This window comes from Oncorhynchus nerka, linkage group LG2 (genome assembly GCF_034236695.1).
Source record: "Oncorhynchus nerka isolate Pitt River linkage group LG2, Oner_Uvic_2.0, whole genome shotgun sequence".
In the NCBI taxonomy this organism is placed as follows: Eukaryota; Metazoa; Chordata; class Actinopteri; order Salmoniformes; family Salmonidae; genus Oncorhynchus; species Oncorhynchus nerka.
The window spans coordinates 27639055-27654814 of NC_088397.1; the positions used below are offsets into that span (position 1 = coordinate 27639055).

Genomic DNA, 15760 nt, shown 5'->3' on the forward strand with positions numbered 1-15760 from the left:
AGAGGACATAAAAGGATAACAAACAGATGGAGGGCAGGGCATCGTAAAAGAGGGAATGGAGAACAACATGGATGAGGAGTGGCTGTAACCTTTGGCTGCTACTTCTGAAGATACCCTCTGCTCTCAAGTGGAATTTGTTTTGGATTGGGTTTATTGTTTTGTTTTGTTTAGTGGTGAGTTTGAGAGACTCATACAGATACTGTCTTTGTGTCTGCTTGGATCTGTTGTTGAATAATTAGCATATTCAAGGCTATGATGGAGCTGGATTAAACCAAAAATCATGTCTGTTTTTCTCTAAAATTGTGTGCGTAGTTGGAGATCATGTATTGATGTGCTACACAGGCATGCTATGAGAGGTGTAGGTTAACGTCATCTTTCGTTTACATTTAGAGCAAATAATTGTCCATGCTGAATTTCTGTATTTTCTTAATGTTTTTATTTTATTTAATAAAAATAATGTTAATGCCAAAGAATGTCAATTCAAGTGCTCAAGATTGGTACTATTTTTCAGTATGAAGGCGAGCAAGTAAGTGGAGTTGTGTGCTCACCATTTGAACACTGTTTTCATAATACTGAAAGGTAAAAAACAGAATAAAAAAACGTGAGCTGACACATACCCAGAGTAACAGCGAATAAACTATAAAAAGTAAATTCACCCTGAAGAAGGCACAGTGATGCTGAAACGTTGGTGATTTACCCAATAAATGACTGGGAGTTTATATATGGAGTGTGCGACTCTATTTTTATAGTTTATAATACTGAAGGATACCTTCAGCACAGGCTGTAATTCCAGGCTATTATTATACAGAATATCTTTAGAGTGTAACATAATGGGATTTGGAATAATGCTAAAAGATATGATGGTATACTGTTACTAATTATTTTTTAAATACCATTTTGTGTGTGAACAGGTGTTTTTGAATATGTGTTTGTGTGGCATTCTGTGTCAAACAAGTGCAGAAGAAAGAAGGCTTTTATTTTGAAAATCAGAAAGTTCCTTTTTGTGTTCTCAGTTAAAAATCACTGTCATGGCAAGGTCGGGTAAACAGCGTGGCAACCAACATGCAGACGTTACAAGCCCGAAACGTTTTAACAGCTAGGTAGCTAGTTCTTATCGGGGTTCTGTTTTAAAAGGGTATCGCGCAGAAATGGACACAGGAGGATTCCAGGTATTTAGCTAGCTAATCTTGTAACGGTCGGGAACACAAGGATGCTCTAGCTTAAACGTGCTAGCTAATTTAGCCGACTAACGTTAGCTAGTTATCATTTTGCTATATCTTACTCAGCTATAACTATTTATCTATAAATTCGTTATAACGAGTGATATATGTTTAATCATATTCCAGTTGCCCAGTGTGTGAGGTCTGTTTTTTAATCAAAAATATTTATTTAGGCACAAAACACGCGACGGAGGGACCTCCCGCCTCTTCCACAGGTACCACTACCATTAGCCGCGCATACTGCACTACACTTACACGACCATCCATATCATACATCTTAAGTGCATTTCGACTTGTAAACTAGCTAGTATGCAGCACACTGGTAGCCTATGAGCACATGCCCAGTCAAAAGACTGCTCTCAGACAGCCAGTTTCCATAGGTCTCTCTGGTTTCTGCACTCCGCAACCTGCAGAGGGCCCAACAACAAAGCAGAGGGTGTGACAGGGACCTTGCTGTAGAACCATACAGCATTAGGAGCAAAGGTCAACAACACCATGAAGAGGTGGATGTAGCTAATGTCACTTCAAAAAGGCGGCACAATATGGGAGGGAAATAAAATATGGCCCTAATAATCATCAACATTGTTCTTACACCAAATTATTACATCAATAAAGGTGTAGGCTATTTTTTGTTGAGGGTCTTCTTCACTTCATACCTCAAGGGGACAAATCCCTCAGGTCTGAATAGTCTGATCTGATCTATGCCTTGATTGGTTGGTATTCCAGTACCTTGGCAGATGCCTACTGCAGATTTAGCCCAGGATTAGGCCGTGTCAGCAAGTCTGTGTCACAGGAATATCCCCAGAGCCCTTCCTAATTCTTGGATGTAATGGTGAGAAAACAACTTACGGTAAGTTCTCTCATACACAGTCGTGGGCCTAGTTTTGGGAAGCCGGGCCATGGTACTATTGGATCTTTTCACTGTATGAAAAGGACTCTCTTTTCTGAGTCCATGTTTGAGTTTTGGAGGATTGTATTGTTAAGATCAATTGGAGAAATGTACTGTTTGAGACTGGGAGTGTTATCTACTTTGAAAGCAAGTTTTGGAGAGAGCTTTGTACAACCACTTGCTTGGTTCCATTGTTCCTTGGTTCCCCTATGTTCTTATCTATTGCCATGTATGGATTGAGGGCCTCCTGAGAGCGCAGCGGTCTAAGGCACTGCAGTGCTAGAGGCGTCACAACAGTCCCTGGTTCGTTCCCAGTCTGTGTCACAACCGGCCGTGATTGGGAGTCCCTTAGTGCGGCGTACAATTGGCCCAGCGTCGTCCGGGTTAGGGGAGGGTTCGGCCGGGGGTGTAGGCAGTCATTGTAAATAAGAATTTGTTCTTAACTGACTTGCCTAGTTAAATAAAGGTAAACATTTTTTTAAAATAATGAAGTATATGAACTAATCTTGAAGGAGTTATGTAAGATGCCAAGCCTCATTCTCTTCTTCCGTGTCCTCTTTAAGCGTGGACAGCGTGCCCTGCCCCCCATGTCAAGGTGAGTCTCGCCTCCTTATCCCGTTGTGATACTGTTTCAACTAATTTATCCCAGCAGAACATCTCTCACGCTCTCTCTTTCCCTTTTTTATGTGTGGCATTTGAACAACTGCATGAAGTCAAGATACAGGTGGTGAGTTGCCTTCAGATGGATGTTGTAATAGATAATTTATCTGTTGAATTTAGGTTGGTGCTGCTGGCTTGGATATAGTTTTCTTAACCTGTTTTGTCTCCTATGTAGATGAGATGCCGGTCCCTAAAAGCAAGAGGAAAAAGTCAAAGAGTCAGGTGGATGGTGTTGAAAGCCCAGAGGGTGGGTGGAAAAGGAATAGTTCTCGGGAGCTCCTTCTGTTGAACTGCCGGTGAACAACATTGTTCCAAATTTTGGAAGCACCTTGCCTTTAAGTTTCAAGCTATCAATTAGTTATTAAGCTTGCATTCCACTGTCAAATAGTAATGTATAAACTGTTAAAGTACCAGCAATGACTTGAACCACATAGTAAGTACACCTCATGTATATAATAAGAGAGTTGTGTTGTTTGTATGTGCAGCAGACCCAGGGGTGGAGATGGCCCAGATGGGGGGCCTGATCAGTCGTAGGTCATCTGAGGTCATCCAGGCCTTGACCCCCGAGTCGCAGGAAGCTGCACCACAGAGAAGGAAGAAGAAGAAAAAGGCAGCGACCGTAGGTAAACAACATATCTGACTATAGGTAAACTTCATGCCTGACTATAGGTAAACTTAATGTCTGACTATAGGTAAACAACATGCCTGAATATGGATAAACTTCATGTCTGAATATAGGTAAACTTCATGGCTGAATATAGGTAAACTTCATGTCTGACTATAGGTAAACTTCATGTCTGACTATAGGTAAACTTCATGTCTGGCTATAGGTCAACTTCATGTCTGACTATAGGTCAACTTCATGTCTGACTATAGGTCAACTTCATGTCTGACTATAGGTCAACTTCATGTCTGACTATAGGTCAACTTCATGTCTGGCTATAGGTCAACTTCATGTCTGGCTATAGGTCAACTTCATGTCTGGCTATAGGTCAACTTCATGTCTGGCTATAGGTCAACTTCATGTCTGGCTATAGGTCAACTTCATGTCTGACTATAGGTCAACTTCATGTCTGACTATAGGTCAACTTCATGTCTGACTATAGGTCAACTTCATGTCTGACTATAGGTCAACTTCATGTCTGACTATAGGTCAACTTCATGTCTGACTATAGGTCAACTTCATGTCTGACTATAGGTCAACAACATGACTGGCTATAGGTAAACAACATGACTGGCTATAGGTAAACAGCAGGCCTGACTATGGTCTGACTATAGGTAAACAGCAGGCCTGGAAAAAGGTAAACAGCATGCCTCAGGGGAACCATATACCTACTCTTCCTACATTTGTAACTCAAACATGATCTTGTTTGTGTATTATTTCTTCTATCACTTCTGCATGGTTAAGAATATATTCCACTTATATTCAATACATTCCGTTCTGTTTTACCATAACCATTTATAGGCTATATGTCATAGTTGTACTTACTGTATTTGTGAAATGTATTAAGTTACATGTGGAGCGTTGTTCGTTCGCTTGTTTGTGTCTCAGACCTGGAGGATGACCAGGCTGACCTGGTGAACGGGGATGGACTGGTCCAGAACACAGCCGAGGCAGGGGAAGAAGTGACCAAAAAACCCAAGAGGAAGAAGTAAGAGACGCTAAAATATGTACTATCTATTCTATGGTATCTTAGTCACTTAATGTTTACACATCTGGCATTACTCATTTCATTTGTATATACTGTTTTCTATATTATTCTACTGTATCTCATTCAATTAATAATGTTTACATATCTGGCATTACTCATCTCATACATATATACTGTTTTCTATACTATTCTACTGTATCTTAGTCCGTTCCGCTCTGACATCGCTCGTCCATATGTACAGAATATAAACTTAATTAATTCCTACTTAGATTTGTGTGTATTGGGTATATGTTGTGTAATTTGTAAGATATTACTTGTTAGATATTACCAAACTGTCGGAGCTAGAAGCACAAGCATTTCGCTACACCCGCAATAACATCTGCTAATCACGTGTATGTGACAAATCAAATCAAATTTGATAGTAAAGTAAAATGTGTTTTCACTTATATGGTTCTATTATGATAGATCCTTTGCTCTTTTAATGAGCTCAGTTTCTCTTTCTTTCTTTGTGGTCACTCCCTAGGAAGTCGAAAGTGTCCGAGACACAGTACGTCAACGAGCTTGATGTCGAGGACGATGACATCATCACAGACGCTCAGCCACCCATTCCGCAGCATTCCCTGTTCTCTGCTCCCCTGGGACAGAGCCAGCCTGTGGGGAAGGTGTTTGTCGAGAGGAGCAGTGAGTGTCCCCCTTCCTTCTGTTATTTTATGTTAGCTGTACATGGTAGAGTTTAAGAGTATAGGTTCGTTTCCAGGGCACAGATGAATTAACCTAGTCCTGGACTATGAAACAATTGCAATGGAAAACCTCTATTGGAAGCCTTACTTGGTTCGAGGACTAGTCTTGTTTCTGTGTCTGGAAAAATTGTCCTTTTATGAATTATTTGGACATCCTTGTGTGTCCTGTCTTCTATGTTGGATAATGTGTTGTTTAACTCTCAGAGAGGTTTCAAGCGGCCGATCGGTCAGACAGACCGAAGCCCAGCGATCAGGTGGACAACTTTGTGGACATCCAGCAGATGTGGACCACCAAGGATGTGTCTGTTAGGGTACATGGTGGCTTCAGGTGTGTGTGTGTGCAGGTGTCTGTTTGAAAAACTGTGTATTTGTGCATGTGTGAGTCTACCTGTGTGTGTGTGTGTGTGTGTGTGTGTGTGTGTGAATGTTCCCTCTATCACTTCTCTCTATCTCTAATATACAGGGGGATTGGGCTGTTCTGCCACGGCTTCCTAGCAGGCTATGCAGTGTGGAACATCATAGTGATCTATGCCCTGGCAGGAAAACATCTCACTACTCTGCCTAACCTACTGCAGCAGTACCACAGCCTGGCCTACCCTGCACAGTCTCTCTTCTACCTGCTACTGGCTATAAGCACTGTGTCAGCCTTTGACAGGTAAGGAGGTGGGTGTCTGTGTGGCACATTGTTGTTATTTTGGGTCAGGCCCAAAATAAATGTGGCCATTGTTGTGAAAATATGGAAGCCTGTGGCTAGAACTAGGAGGTGTTTGTGTATGTATGTATACAACACACTCGTTCTGTTCCATCAATGGACCCCCTCACAAACACATACACAGACACACACATCTCCTTTCTCTAGCTAGGCTTGCACATTTTACAACAAACCCCAGTGTGCCCCGTCCCTCCCCTGTGTGTGTGTGTGCGTGTAGACTCATTCTCTTTCCATTTCAGGGTGAATCTGGCCAAAGGCGCCATGGCTATGAGAGAGTTTGTCACCCTGGACCCAGTTGCTCTAGCCTCTTTCTGTGAGTGAAAACATCTTTACAGCATGTTACTCAATTAATTCAGGACAGACGGAGCCAACCTGTATATGATGCAGCCAGCCCAGCAAGCACTATGTCTCTCTGGCCTTGGCAAATGGTCATTTCACTGAAGTAACTTTCCCTCTCCTCCTGCAGTGTACTTCTCAGCTCTGGTCCTCTCTCTCAGCCAGCAGATGACCAGTGACCGCATCAACCTGTACCCCAGTGCTAACGAGACCTTATGGTGTGCTAACTAACTGTTTTTATTGTCCTGATATTAACATGTCACATGTTGAACTAACTTAGTTCTTGTATATTGATTATCCTACTCAGCAATATCACTGTTGGGAGTCAGAGAAGAGAACCCCCTTTTCTTCTGTTCCTCTGACTCCAGCCAAAAAAGCATTGTGACTTTTACAAACCCCTCCCCTCTCCAGGCCTCCTGGGTCAGAGCAACAGATCCTGAATCCGTGGATCATAGTGAACCTGGTGGTGGCTGTGCTGGTGGGATTGGCCTGGATCTTCATCTCCGCCAGGCCTGAGATGGATTACACCGAAGGTGAGGCTGAAGTTTTTTTATTTTGTTTTTGTAGATTTAATTAAACAAACAGCAACTTAACATTTCCGCAGACGTAGTTCCGCATGACATTGACAAAGACTTACTGCACAACAGTCACAATTAACAGAGACGAAAGAAAAGACTACTGTAAACAAAAACACCTACTCAGGCGTACATAAATTGCGACCGACATTGTTGACATGCTCATATCTATATGTTACCACGCTCTAAATACTTATCTATATATATGGTTTAATATGTTTTGTATACACCATACTGAAATTGTATACACCATAGATATACAATTACTAGAAGGGACAAAGCACCTCAGACAGACCACAGCAATTTGACTGGATTGTACACATACTCAGCAACCTTACCTAATGACACACGTTAGATTCCCTTCAGAGATGTGTTTTAATTTTTCATGTGTATAAAAGCGTTGTATGTCAGGTGTCTTTAGAAATAACATGGGCTTCCAATCTCTCTATCTCCAAACCAGGGTTCCTAATGGCTATGGAGATCGAGTCCTTGAGACCAGAGGAGAAATCAGAAATGTCTACTTGAGGAATATTTGTTTCAATTTTTGCTCGCACATCTTTTTTTGTACCGTATTTTATCAGCCAACACAAAATGTACATGTTGTTAGTGGCAATAATCAGTTTATTTTTGTATGACCTGAATGTGTGCTTGTTTTGTCAAATGTATTGGTTACCATTGGAAATAATAAAAATGTTATCCCACTGAGATGCTTCTAAATGTCATTTTGGGGACTTTAAACCAAACATACAATACACTACATACATTATAGTGTATTGACCTGAAAGAGCATGGCTGTGTCTTCTTTTATTTATATATATATATATATATATACCACATTAAATAGAGTGCCTTCAGAAAGTATTCAACTGTAACTTAGCCACCTAGGAACAAACATTCACGGTCTTCATAGTAAGCAACTTCAGTGTATATTTGGCCTTGTGTTTTAGGTTATTGTCCTGCTGAAAGGTGAATTAATCTCCCAGTGTGGTGGAAAGCAGATTGAAAACAGGTTTTTCTCAACTTTTGCCTTTTTCGTAGATTTTTTTTTTTTTCTCTGGAAAAAGTCCCCAGTCTTTAATGATTACATGCATACCCATAACATGATGCAGCTACCACTATGCTTGAAAATATGGAGAGTGGTACTCAGTAATGTGTTGTTGGATTTGCCCTAAACAACACTTCAGGACAAAAAGTGAATTGCTTTGCCACATTTTTTGCAGTATTACTTTAGTGCCTTGTTGCAAACCGGATACATGTTTGGAATACTTGTATTCTGTACAGGTTTCCTTCTTTTCACTGTCAATTAGGTTAGTATTGTGGAGTAACTACAGTGTTCCATTCTCAGTTTTCTATCACAGCCGTTAAATTCTAACTGTTTTAAAAAGTCACAATTGGCCTCATGGTGAAATCCCTGAGAGGTTTCCTTCCTCTCTGGCAACTGAGTTCGTAAGGACGCCTGCATCTGTATAGTGACTGGGTGTATTGATACACCAGCCAAAGTATAATTAATAACTTCATGTGCAAAGGGATATTTAATATCTGCTTTTTATTTATACCTACCATCTACCAATAGGTGCCCTTCTTTGCGAGGCATTGGAAAACCTCCCTAGTCATTGTGATAGAATCTGTGTTTGAAGTTCACTGCTTGACTGAGGGACCTTACAGATAATTGTATGTGTGGGATACAGAGATGAGGTAGTCATTCAAAAATCATTCGGGGGATTCTATTTTATTCACAAGTAGATTGTTTACCCAATAGCAGCTCTTCATTATTAAATGAGGGTAAAGTTAGTAATCCCTTTATGAACAGAACAGCATGGTGGAAAGAAGCTTCTTTTCCAAAGGTTCCAGGCGATAAAAAACATTAGTTTTGAGATGTGTTGTACGTATGAGTTACGTCGTGCAGTGGCGAGTTTAGCATGTAAATCAAGGTGAGGCACAAAAAAAGAAAAAAAGTGGGATGCATGTCAGCAGTCACTACGCAACACAACACTAACAATACCTTAATTACACTATAACGGTGACAAACGGTGCCCACAAACTGTTAGGGCCTACATAAAGCTGTCCCAACAGCCATATCAGCAGTTTTTTTAAAAGGCAGTAAATGAGGCTGAATGAACTGTTTCGCTGCCAGACAAGGCGCCACTGATAGCCAGGTGTAGCGGGTGTTTGGATGTGTTTTACACTGACATTTGAGATGTACAAACTATGGCGTAAGGGAACGACAAGAGGATAAAAGGAAATCATGAATTTCGATTGAGCCATTAATTAGCGGGCCGGGACGGACTTAGTCAATACAGCTATTTGTTCAGCACTTTTGAAATGTACAGCAACAGAGTTCAGAATATGGGCCGTTCTTACAGTGTTTTCCCTGTATACCAAGACAGAACCGTAGGATAAATAAAGGGGGCATATAAGCAGACAATGAAAGCACTTACAATATTCTATGATTACGTTTATCAAAAACAGGTTATAGGATACATGTGCACCACAGAGTCAGAACAGTAAATTTTGTCGAAATTAAGAGGTGAAAATATACCAAATTATTAGGTGAGGCACATGGGCTACTAACAGCTTACTACACAACATACACTTAGTATTACTTTCTTAGCTACAGTATACATATCTCCCTGGCATATTACATCATTTTGGACTCACCTTGGACTCACCCTAATAATTTGGTCTATTTTCATCTTAATGTATCCTACTGTTCTGACTTGGTGGTGCACATGTAGCCTATAGCCTGTTTTTGAGAAATGTAATCATCAAATATTGTAAGAGCTCTAATTGTCTGCTTATATACCCCCTGTATTTATCCTGTTCTGACTTGGTGTACAGGGAGAACACTGTAAGAACGGCCCATGTTTTGAATCTGTGCTGTACATTTCCAAAAGTGCTGAACAAAAAGTTATAATGACTACGTCAGTCCTAGCTCGCTCATTAATGTCTCAATCGAAATTACGGATTGCCTCTTATGCCATAGTTTGTACATCTACATTTTCAGTAGAAACCACATTTGTTTAAGCAAGTCAGCCATATCAGCTATGTTTTTTTTAAAGGCAATAAATTAGGCTGAAAGAACTGTTGCGCGGCCTGACTAGGCTCCGCAGATGTATAGTGCAATCAATGTACTGTTTAGTGTTGTGTTGTGTAGCTGCTTTGCTGGCATGCATCCCACATATGATTTTTATTTTGTCACACTGAGATTTACATGCTAAAATCGCCACTGATGTGGGTTATAATTAATGGCCATTTTTGTAGGTGTTTATTTATTTCATTTTTTATTGTAAGGGAAAATCAAGTCAGAAGTTTTAAAGTGGAAATATTACAAACTTCAGAAGCCTTTTTAAGCCTAAAATACACTACAAGTGTTCTCTTGCAACAGGGTGATCAAATTAAGATACTAAAACTGTATCTGCTCTCCTCTATCTGCTCTCGTACTTAGGATCTACCGACACTTTTGTCATTGCCCAGAATATAAGTGTGCTGTTCATCATTTTGGGAAATGGACTATTGCTTCCTCTCCAAAACTACTAAACGTTTTGTAGTTAGATTTTATCTGCTTCTGTGCATTCTGATTTAGCCATGCGCTCTGAGATGCATTGCTCTAGCCTCACTGACTGTGCAGGCTTTGCAGTAGAACACGGAGTGATGAGTCTACCGCAGACGTGGTCGCTATACTGTATGCATAGTATTTCTTTAGCTATCTATCTAAACGTTTTTTTTGAGTAACATCAGCAAACATGCTGGACTTTGCGATATTTGCAGTGACTTTTGTCATCATTCTGGTCGGCGCAGTCCTCTATTTGTATCCAGTAAGTCAATGCCTGTGCTTATATCAGCCAATATTTGTAACATCGTATATCCACCCATGTCATTACTAGCTACATGTAAACTGATAACTCTGTGCACAGTTTTAGAGTGACATGACAGTTTAAAAAATCCCTGGACATTTAATTATATCTACCTTTAATACTCAAATGTTTCAGCAGTTTAAGTGAATTGTAAAACATATGGCAAAGGAGTGGACAAATGTTTTTTTCAAAGCTCAAGTTTTTGGAGGTTACTGCCATGGACTTAGAATATGTAAACCCCACACCATTTATTGTCATGCTTACTTTATGCTATGTCTCTCTTGAAACTGAAAGTAACATGCTTGATTATTTTTTTTTATCAAGTCATCAAGAAGTGCTTCTGGTATACCAGGTCTCAACCCTACAGAAGAGAAGTGAGTAGCCTATGACCAGATTTGTTTTACTACTTTCTAAGTACTGTCTCTCTTTAGCACTCAGGTCACCACACTTGACCTGTGCCTGTATTTATAAAGCGTCTCTGTAGGAGTACTGATCCAGAATCAGATCCCCCTGTCTATTCATCTCCATATAAATAGCAAAACTGATCCTAGATCAGCACACACACTGAGAAGCTTTCTGTATACGGTGCCCTGGCCTGACCTAGGTTCATATTGGTTTGTTTGTCTCATTCTCTTAATCTAGGGATGGAAATATACAAGACATAGTGAACCAAGGCAGTCTGCATGAGTTCCTGGCTTGTCTACATGGACAGTTTGGTCCTGTGGCATCCTTCTGGTTTGGAGGACGCCCTGTGGTCAGCTTGGGTTCAGTGGACCAGCTACGGCAGCACATCAACCCCAACAGGACTAGTGAGTACTGGGGAGGGACGGAAACTATTGGGAGGAAAGGGAAACAGGTGCTCTGTCCCTACTAACATACCACTTAAAATGCATGCTTAAACGATTGCACCATTCTAAGTGGAATGCAGGGATAGATAGACGTTGTAACAGATTCAGGTGATTTCTGTTTTACATGTACAGTGTTGTTTTGAAATTAAGAAACAGTAACATGTTTTCCACTGTGACATCTTCTATCCTTACTTTGTAGCGGACTCATTTGAGACTATGCTGAAGTCGTTGCTAGGGTACCAGTCAGGAATGGGCGGAGGGGCCACAGAGGCTGTAATGAGGAAGAAGTTGTATGAGAGTGCCGTCAACAACACCCTGAAGGAAAACTTTCCCCTGCTGCTGAAGGTTTGCCTCTTACACAATGGCTCATTTGGCAGTTTTTAATATTTGGCTGTAGTATTCTGCAATACTTTCTTATGTTTTTGTGTATCCATTTAGTATTTGTTTACTCAAAAGCTTTTTGTGCTCACTTCCCTGGGATGTTAAAGTTTGGTAGCCTAGTAGTTAGATTGTTGGGCCAGTAACTGGAAGGTTGCTGGATCGAATCCCTGAGCTGACAAGGTAAAAATCTGTTGTTCCGCCCGGGCGCCGAAGATGTGGATAATGATTAAGGCAGCCCCCCCCACACCTATCTGATTCAGAGGGGTTGGGTTAAATGCAGAAGACACATTTCAGTTGAATGCGTTCAGTTAGACAACTGACTAGGTATCCCCCTTTCCCAGTGACACACACTCTCTGTCTCCCTCCCACCCTTTCTGTCCTGTTCTAGCTGGTGGAGGAGTTAGTGGGGAAGTGGAAGTCTTTCCCTAAGGACCAGCACACACCGCTCTGTGCCCATCTGCTAGGATTGGCCATGAAGGCTGTCACTCAACTCGCTCTGGGTGACCGCTTCCGGAATGATGCTGAAGTCATCGGCTTCCGAAAGAACCATGAGGCAGTGAGTGAGCAGTCACATTTAAAGTCACCGTTTCTTGTGAAAAGATGCCCATTACGACCTGTGTTGTTTGCAGATTTTCACTGATAATTCCCTTTACTTGTCAGATCTGGTCAGAGATCGGAAAAGGCTATTTGGACGGTTCCATGGAGAAGAGCTCCATCAGAAAGGAACACTATGAGAGCGGTGAGTGAGAACTAGTTCACTGCTATGGATCATATGTGTTACACTTCTCCTTAATGCTGAGATGTACAGGTATCTAAAGTTCCATGTATAATAGTTGTATTTTCATCAACATTTATTATGAGTATTTCTGTGAATTTATGTGGCTCTCTGCAATATCACTGCATGTTTTGGAACTACTGAACCTAACACGCCAATGTAAAATAAGATTTTTGGATATAAATATGAAATTTACTGAACAAAACATACATGTATTGTGTAACATGAAGTCCTATGAGTGTCATCTGATGAAGATCATCAAAGGTTAGTGATTCATTTGATCTCTATTTGTGCTTTTTGTGACTCCTCTCTGGCTGGAAAAATGGCTGGGTTTTTCTGTGAGTTGGTGGTGACCTAACATAATTGTTTGTGGAGCTTTCGCTGTAAAGCATTTTTTAAATCAGATACTGTGGCTGGATTAACGAGAATTTTACCTTTAAAATGGTGCCTAATACTTGTATGTTTGATAAATTAGATTTATGAGATTTCTGTTGATTTGTATTTGACGCCCTACAATTTCATTGGCTGTTGGTTCCTCTAGTGGAACCCCAGTCCTAGACAGGTTTTAAGAGAACTTCCACTTCCTTACTGAATGTATCTGAAATAAAAAATAGATTGTTAGAATATCTCCCTATGTGTATAAATTCTCTGTATTCATCCTAAGTACATTATGTTTGTTTACAGCACTGGCAGAAATGGAAACAGTGCTGATGTCTGTGGCTAAAGACAGGAAAGGACAAAGGAGCCAGACAGCGTTTGTGGATGCTCTTCTCCAGTCCAACCTCACAGATAGACAGGTGATGCACAGCTTCCTTGATTATAAGGAGAATAGGCTCATTTGGGTAGAGCATAGAGCCTCCTGTTGCTGTTACTCACATGTAGAGGAAAATAAAACTTTCATCCTACTTTTGTTTTAATGAATTCTTGTTTTCATTGTTTCTCTTTTGTAGGTGATGGAGGACAGCATGGTATTCACACTGGCAGGTTGTGTCATCACAGCTAATTGTGAGTACTAGTAATAAATAGATTATGCCTATCTACGTTAGAGCTTGCAGCTTTTATGGTGTATCCAATCGTCATTTTTTTCTGAACGAATAAATTAATTCATTTGGTTAGTATTCGGTCAGAAAATCTTTCTCTCAAACTGTTGATGTTTCTCTTTGTGGTTGTAATATTTTCCCAGTGTGCATCTGGGCAGTACACTTCCTGTCCACGTCAGAGGAAGTTCAGGAGAAGATGCATGAGGAGCTGGAGGATGTTCTGGGCTCTGAGCCTGTTTCTCTGGATAAGATCCCACAGCTCAGGTGACGTCTGACAGCCAAATAACATCAACGAAGTGATGCAGTGTAATAGAGGTGTTTCAGATCCACTCTTGCATGATGAGTACCTTATATGAGACCTGAAGACTGGTGTGAGCTTCCTGAGCTAATGCCTAAGCTAACAGGGGCTAACAGCCTTGTGGCCCACATGACACCCGGGTTCAAACCCTGGTCGGTCACAGCAGAAGGGGCAGGTATCCTCATGGTATCCTCATGGTGACATGTCTTCAAGGAATATTTATAGATACATTTTATCATGCCTATCAAATGCATCTTCTATACTATAGGTACTTCCAGCAGGTTTTGAACGAGACTGTGCGGACAGCCAAACTGACGCCCATCGCAGCCCAGCTCCAGGAAAATGAAGGGAAAGTCGATCAGCACATTATTCCTAAAGAGGTATCTTATTCTCCTCTTCCCTACTTAGTCCCTTTATTATCCACATTTCACTGTCACAGTCAGCAAGTGCTTGTGGATGTAAAATGAACCAAATTTTGAAGTTTAAAGTGAATAATGAAAACACTTTATTCCTATGTTTCTTTTAGACACTGGTGATCTATGCCCTTGGGGTAGTCCTACAGGATGCAGACACCTGGAGCCGTCCCTACAAGTCTGTTCATATGTATTTTTGCCAACTAAAGAGACGATTTTTGCTGGATTATTTGGTACCGATTTTGAATTCTTGCACTTTGTTCATCCAGGTTTGACCCAGATCGATTCACAGAAGATTCAGCCAGCAAAAGCTTCTCTCTGCTTGGATTCTCAGGGAGCCAGGCCTGCCCTGAGCTGAGGTAACGGGGATGGGAAAGGATAGTGGCGTGCACTTGAGGTTAGCCAAGTTGTAATTACACAGGAGCAACTTCTTATACAGTTTTACCATATTTCTTCGACAACATCAAAGGAAAGTTGAGGGAGTGTCACTACCAGGCAAAGAAGAAGGATGTGGGCTTGTTACTAACTTTTTATACCACCATTTCGCCACATTTCAGGTTTGCGTACACAGTGGCCACTGTTGTCCTCAGCACTGTAGTGCGCCAACTGAAGCTGCATCAGGTAAAGGGACAGGTGGTAGAGGCCAGATCTGAGCTGGTGTCAACGCCTAAAGATGACACATGGATTACTGTGAGCAGAAGAAGCTAAACTAACAGTGGACATTTGACTCAATCTCCATCTGTGGAAGAGGAACTGTGTTATTTGGGATGGTGCTTGTCAGTTAGCCTAGATTCTAGACCGAGTGGAACTGTTAAAATAACTTTAAACACGATGGCGCGCTTTGTAGGGCTATTTGTCAGTGAGCTCTTGAACATGGTTTTGATTAGCTCAAGTCATTGCCAATGGCGACTCGTCATTTGAGCTACCACCTGAAGTAGCTTTTTGTTCTGCCTATTTCGATATGAGGATCAGTACCTATCTTAAACCTTGCCTTAAACCAACATTCCAGCTGAGCTGCCTTCCAAAGCACGTGGTCCCCACTCCCCCAGATATATGGCATTTTTGACAGTTCATTTTTAAAATAAAGTTTACACTACTCTTGTGTTAGGATAGGAATATAATATTTTGCACATTTGTTGCAGCCCCACTGTTGTGAGCATATCTTGCCACCTTCAAGACATCTTGGCCATTATTATCAACAAGTGCTCACTCTGTATCTGCAGGGTCTCTGGTTCAATCCCCAGCCCTGTTTCCCCTGTATCGCTACATTAGCATTGGTTGTTTAAAATAAATAATAATATTATTAACAGCCTTTTTCCAGGTGCTGTTGTTTCCTTTCAAAACAGAATCTTGAGGTTTTCTCATAA

The 15760-nt window shown here is 41.0% G+C and overlaps 2 protein-coding genes across 8 annotated transcripts; both read left to right on the forward strand.

Annotated features, from left to right (window-relative positions):
• The first annotated feature begins 4 nt into the window (after window positions 1-4).
• On the forward strand, window positions 5-7489 carry LOC115133534 (transmembrane protein 237B-like). Of its 6 annotated transcripts, none has more exons than XM_065025502.1 (14): window positions 5-173; window positions 1394-1435; window positions 2673-2704; window positions 2823-2836; window positions 2945-3016; window positions 3255-3392; window positions 4322-4421; window positions 4945-5102; window positions 5366-5489; window positions 5625-5816; window positions 6113-6186; window positions 6340-6427; window positions 6621-6742; window positions 7245-7489. In XM_065025502.1, the coding sequence occupies exons 1-14, from the start codon at window positions 72-74 to the stop codon at window positions 7307-7309; spliced, it is 1323 nt and encodes a 440-aa protein (XP_064881574.1). In that variant the 5' UTR covers window positions 5-71; the 3' UTR covers window positions 7310-7489. The 6 variants fall into 6 exon arrangements, with proteins under 6 accessions (XP_064881574.1, XP_064881555.1, XP_064881557.1 ...); XM_065025483.1 differs by lacking the exon at window positions 5-173 and adding an exon at window positions 1001-1169; XM_065025485.1 differs by lacking the exon at window positions 5-173 and adding an exon at window positions 1001-1169 and having other exon boundaries at window positions 3258-3392.
• Window positions 7490-10413: 2924 nt separating this feature from the next.
• LOC115133577 (cytochrome P450 20A1-like) lies at window positions 10414-15702 on the forward strand. Of its 2 annotated transcripts, none has more exons than XM_065025510.1 (13): window positions 10414-10599; window positions 10963-11012; window positions 11281-11447; window positions 11686-11831; window positions 12256-12423; window positions 12528-12606; window positions 13327-13439; window positions 13593-13647; window positions 13826-13946; window positions 14249-14360; window positions 14507-14571; window positions 14663-14752; window positions 14951-15702. In XM_065025510.1, the coding sequence occupies exons 1-13, from the start codon at window positions 10528-10530 to the stop codon at window positions 15099-15101; spliced, it is 1389 nt and encodes a 462-aa protein (XP_064881582.1). In that variant the 5' UTR covers window positions 10414-10527; the 3' UTR covers window positions 15102-15702. The 2 variants fall into 2 exon arrangements, with proteins under 2 accessions (XP_064881582.1, XP_064881583.1); XM_065025511.1 differs by having other exon boundaries at window positions 12256-12373; window positions 12562-12606.
• The last annotated feature ends 58 nt before the right edge of the window (window positions 15703-15760 follow it).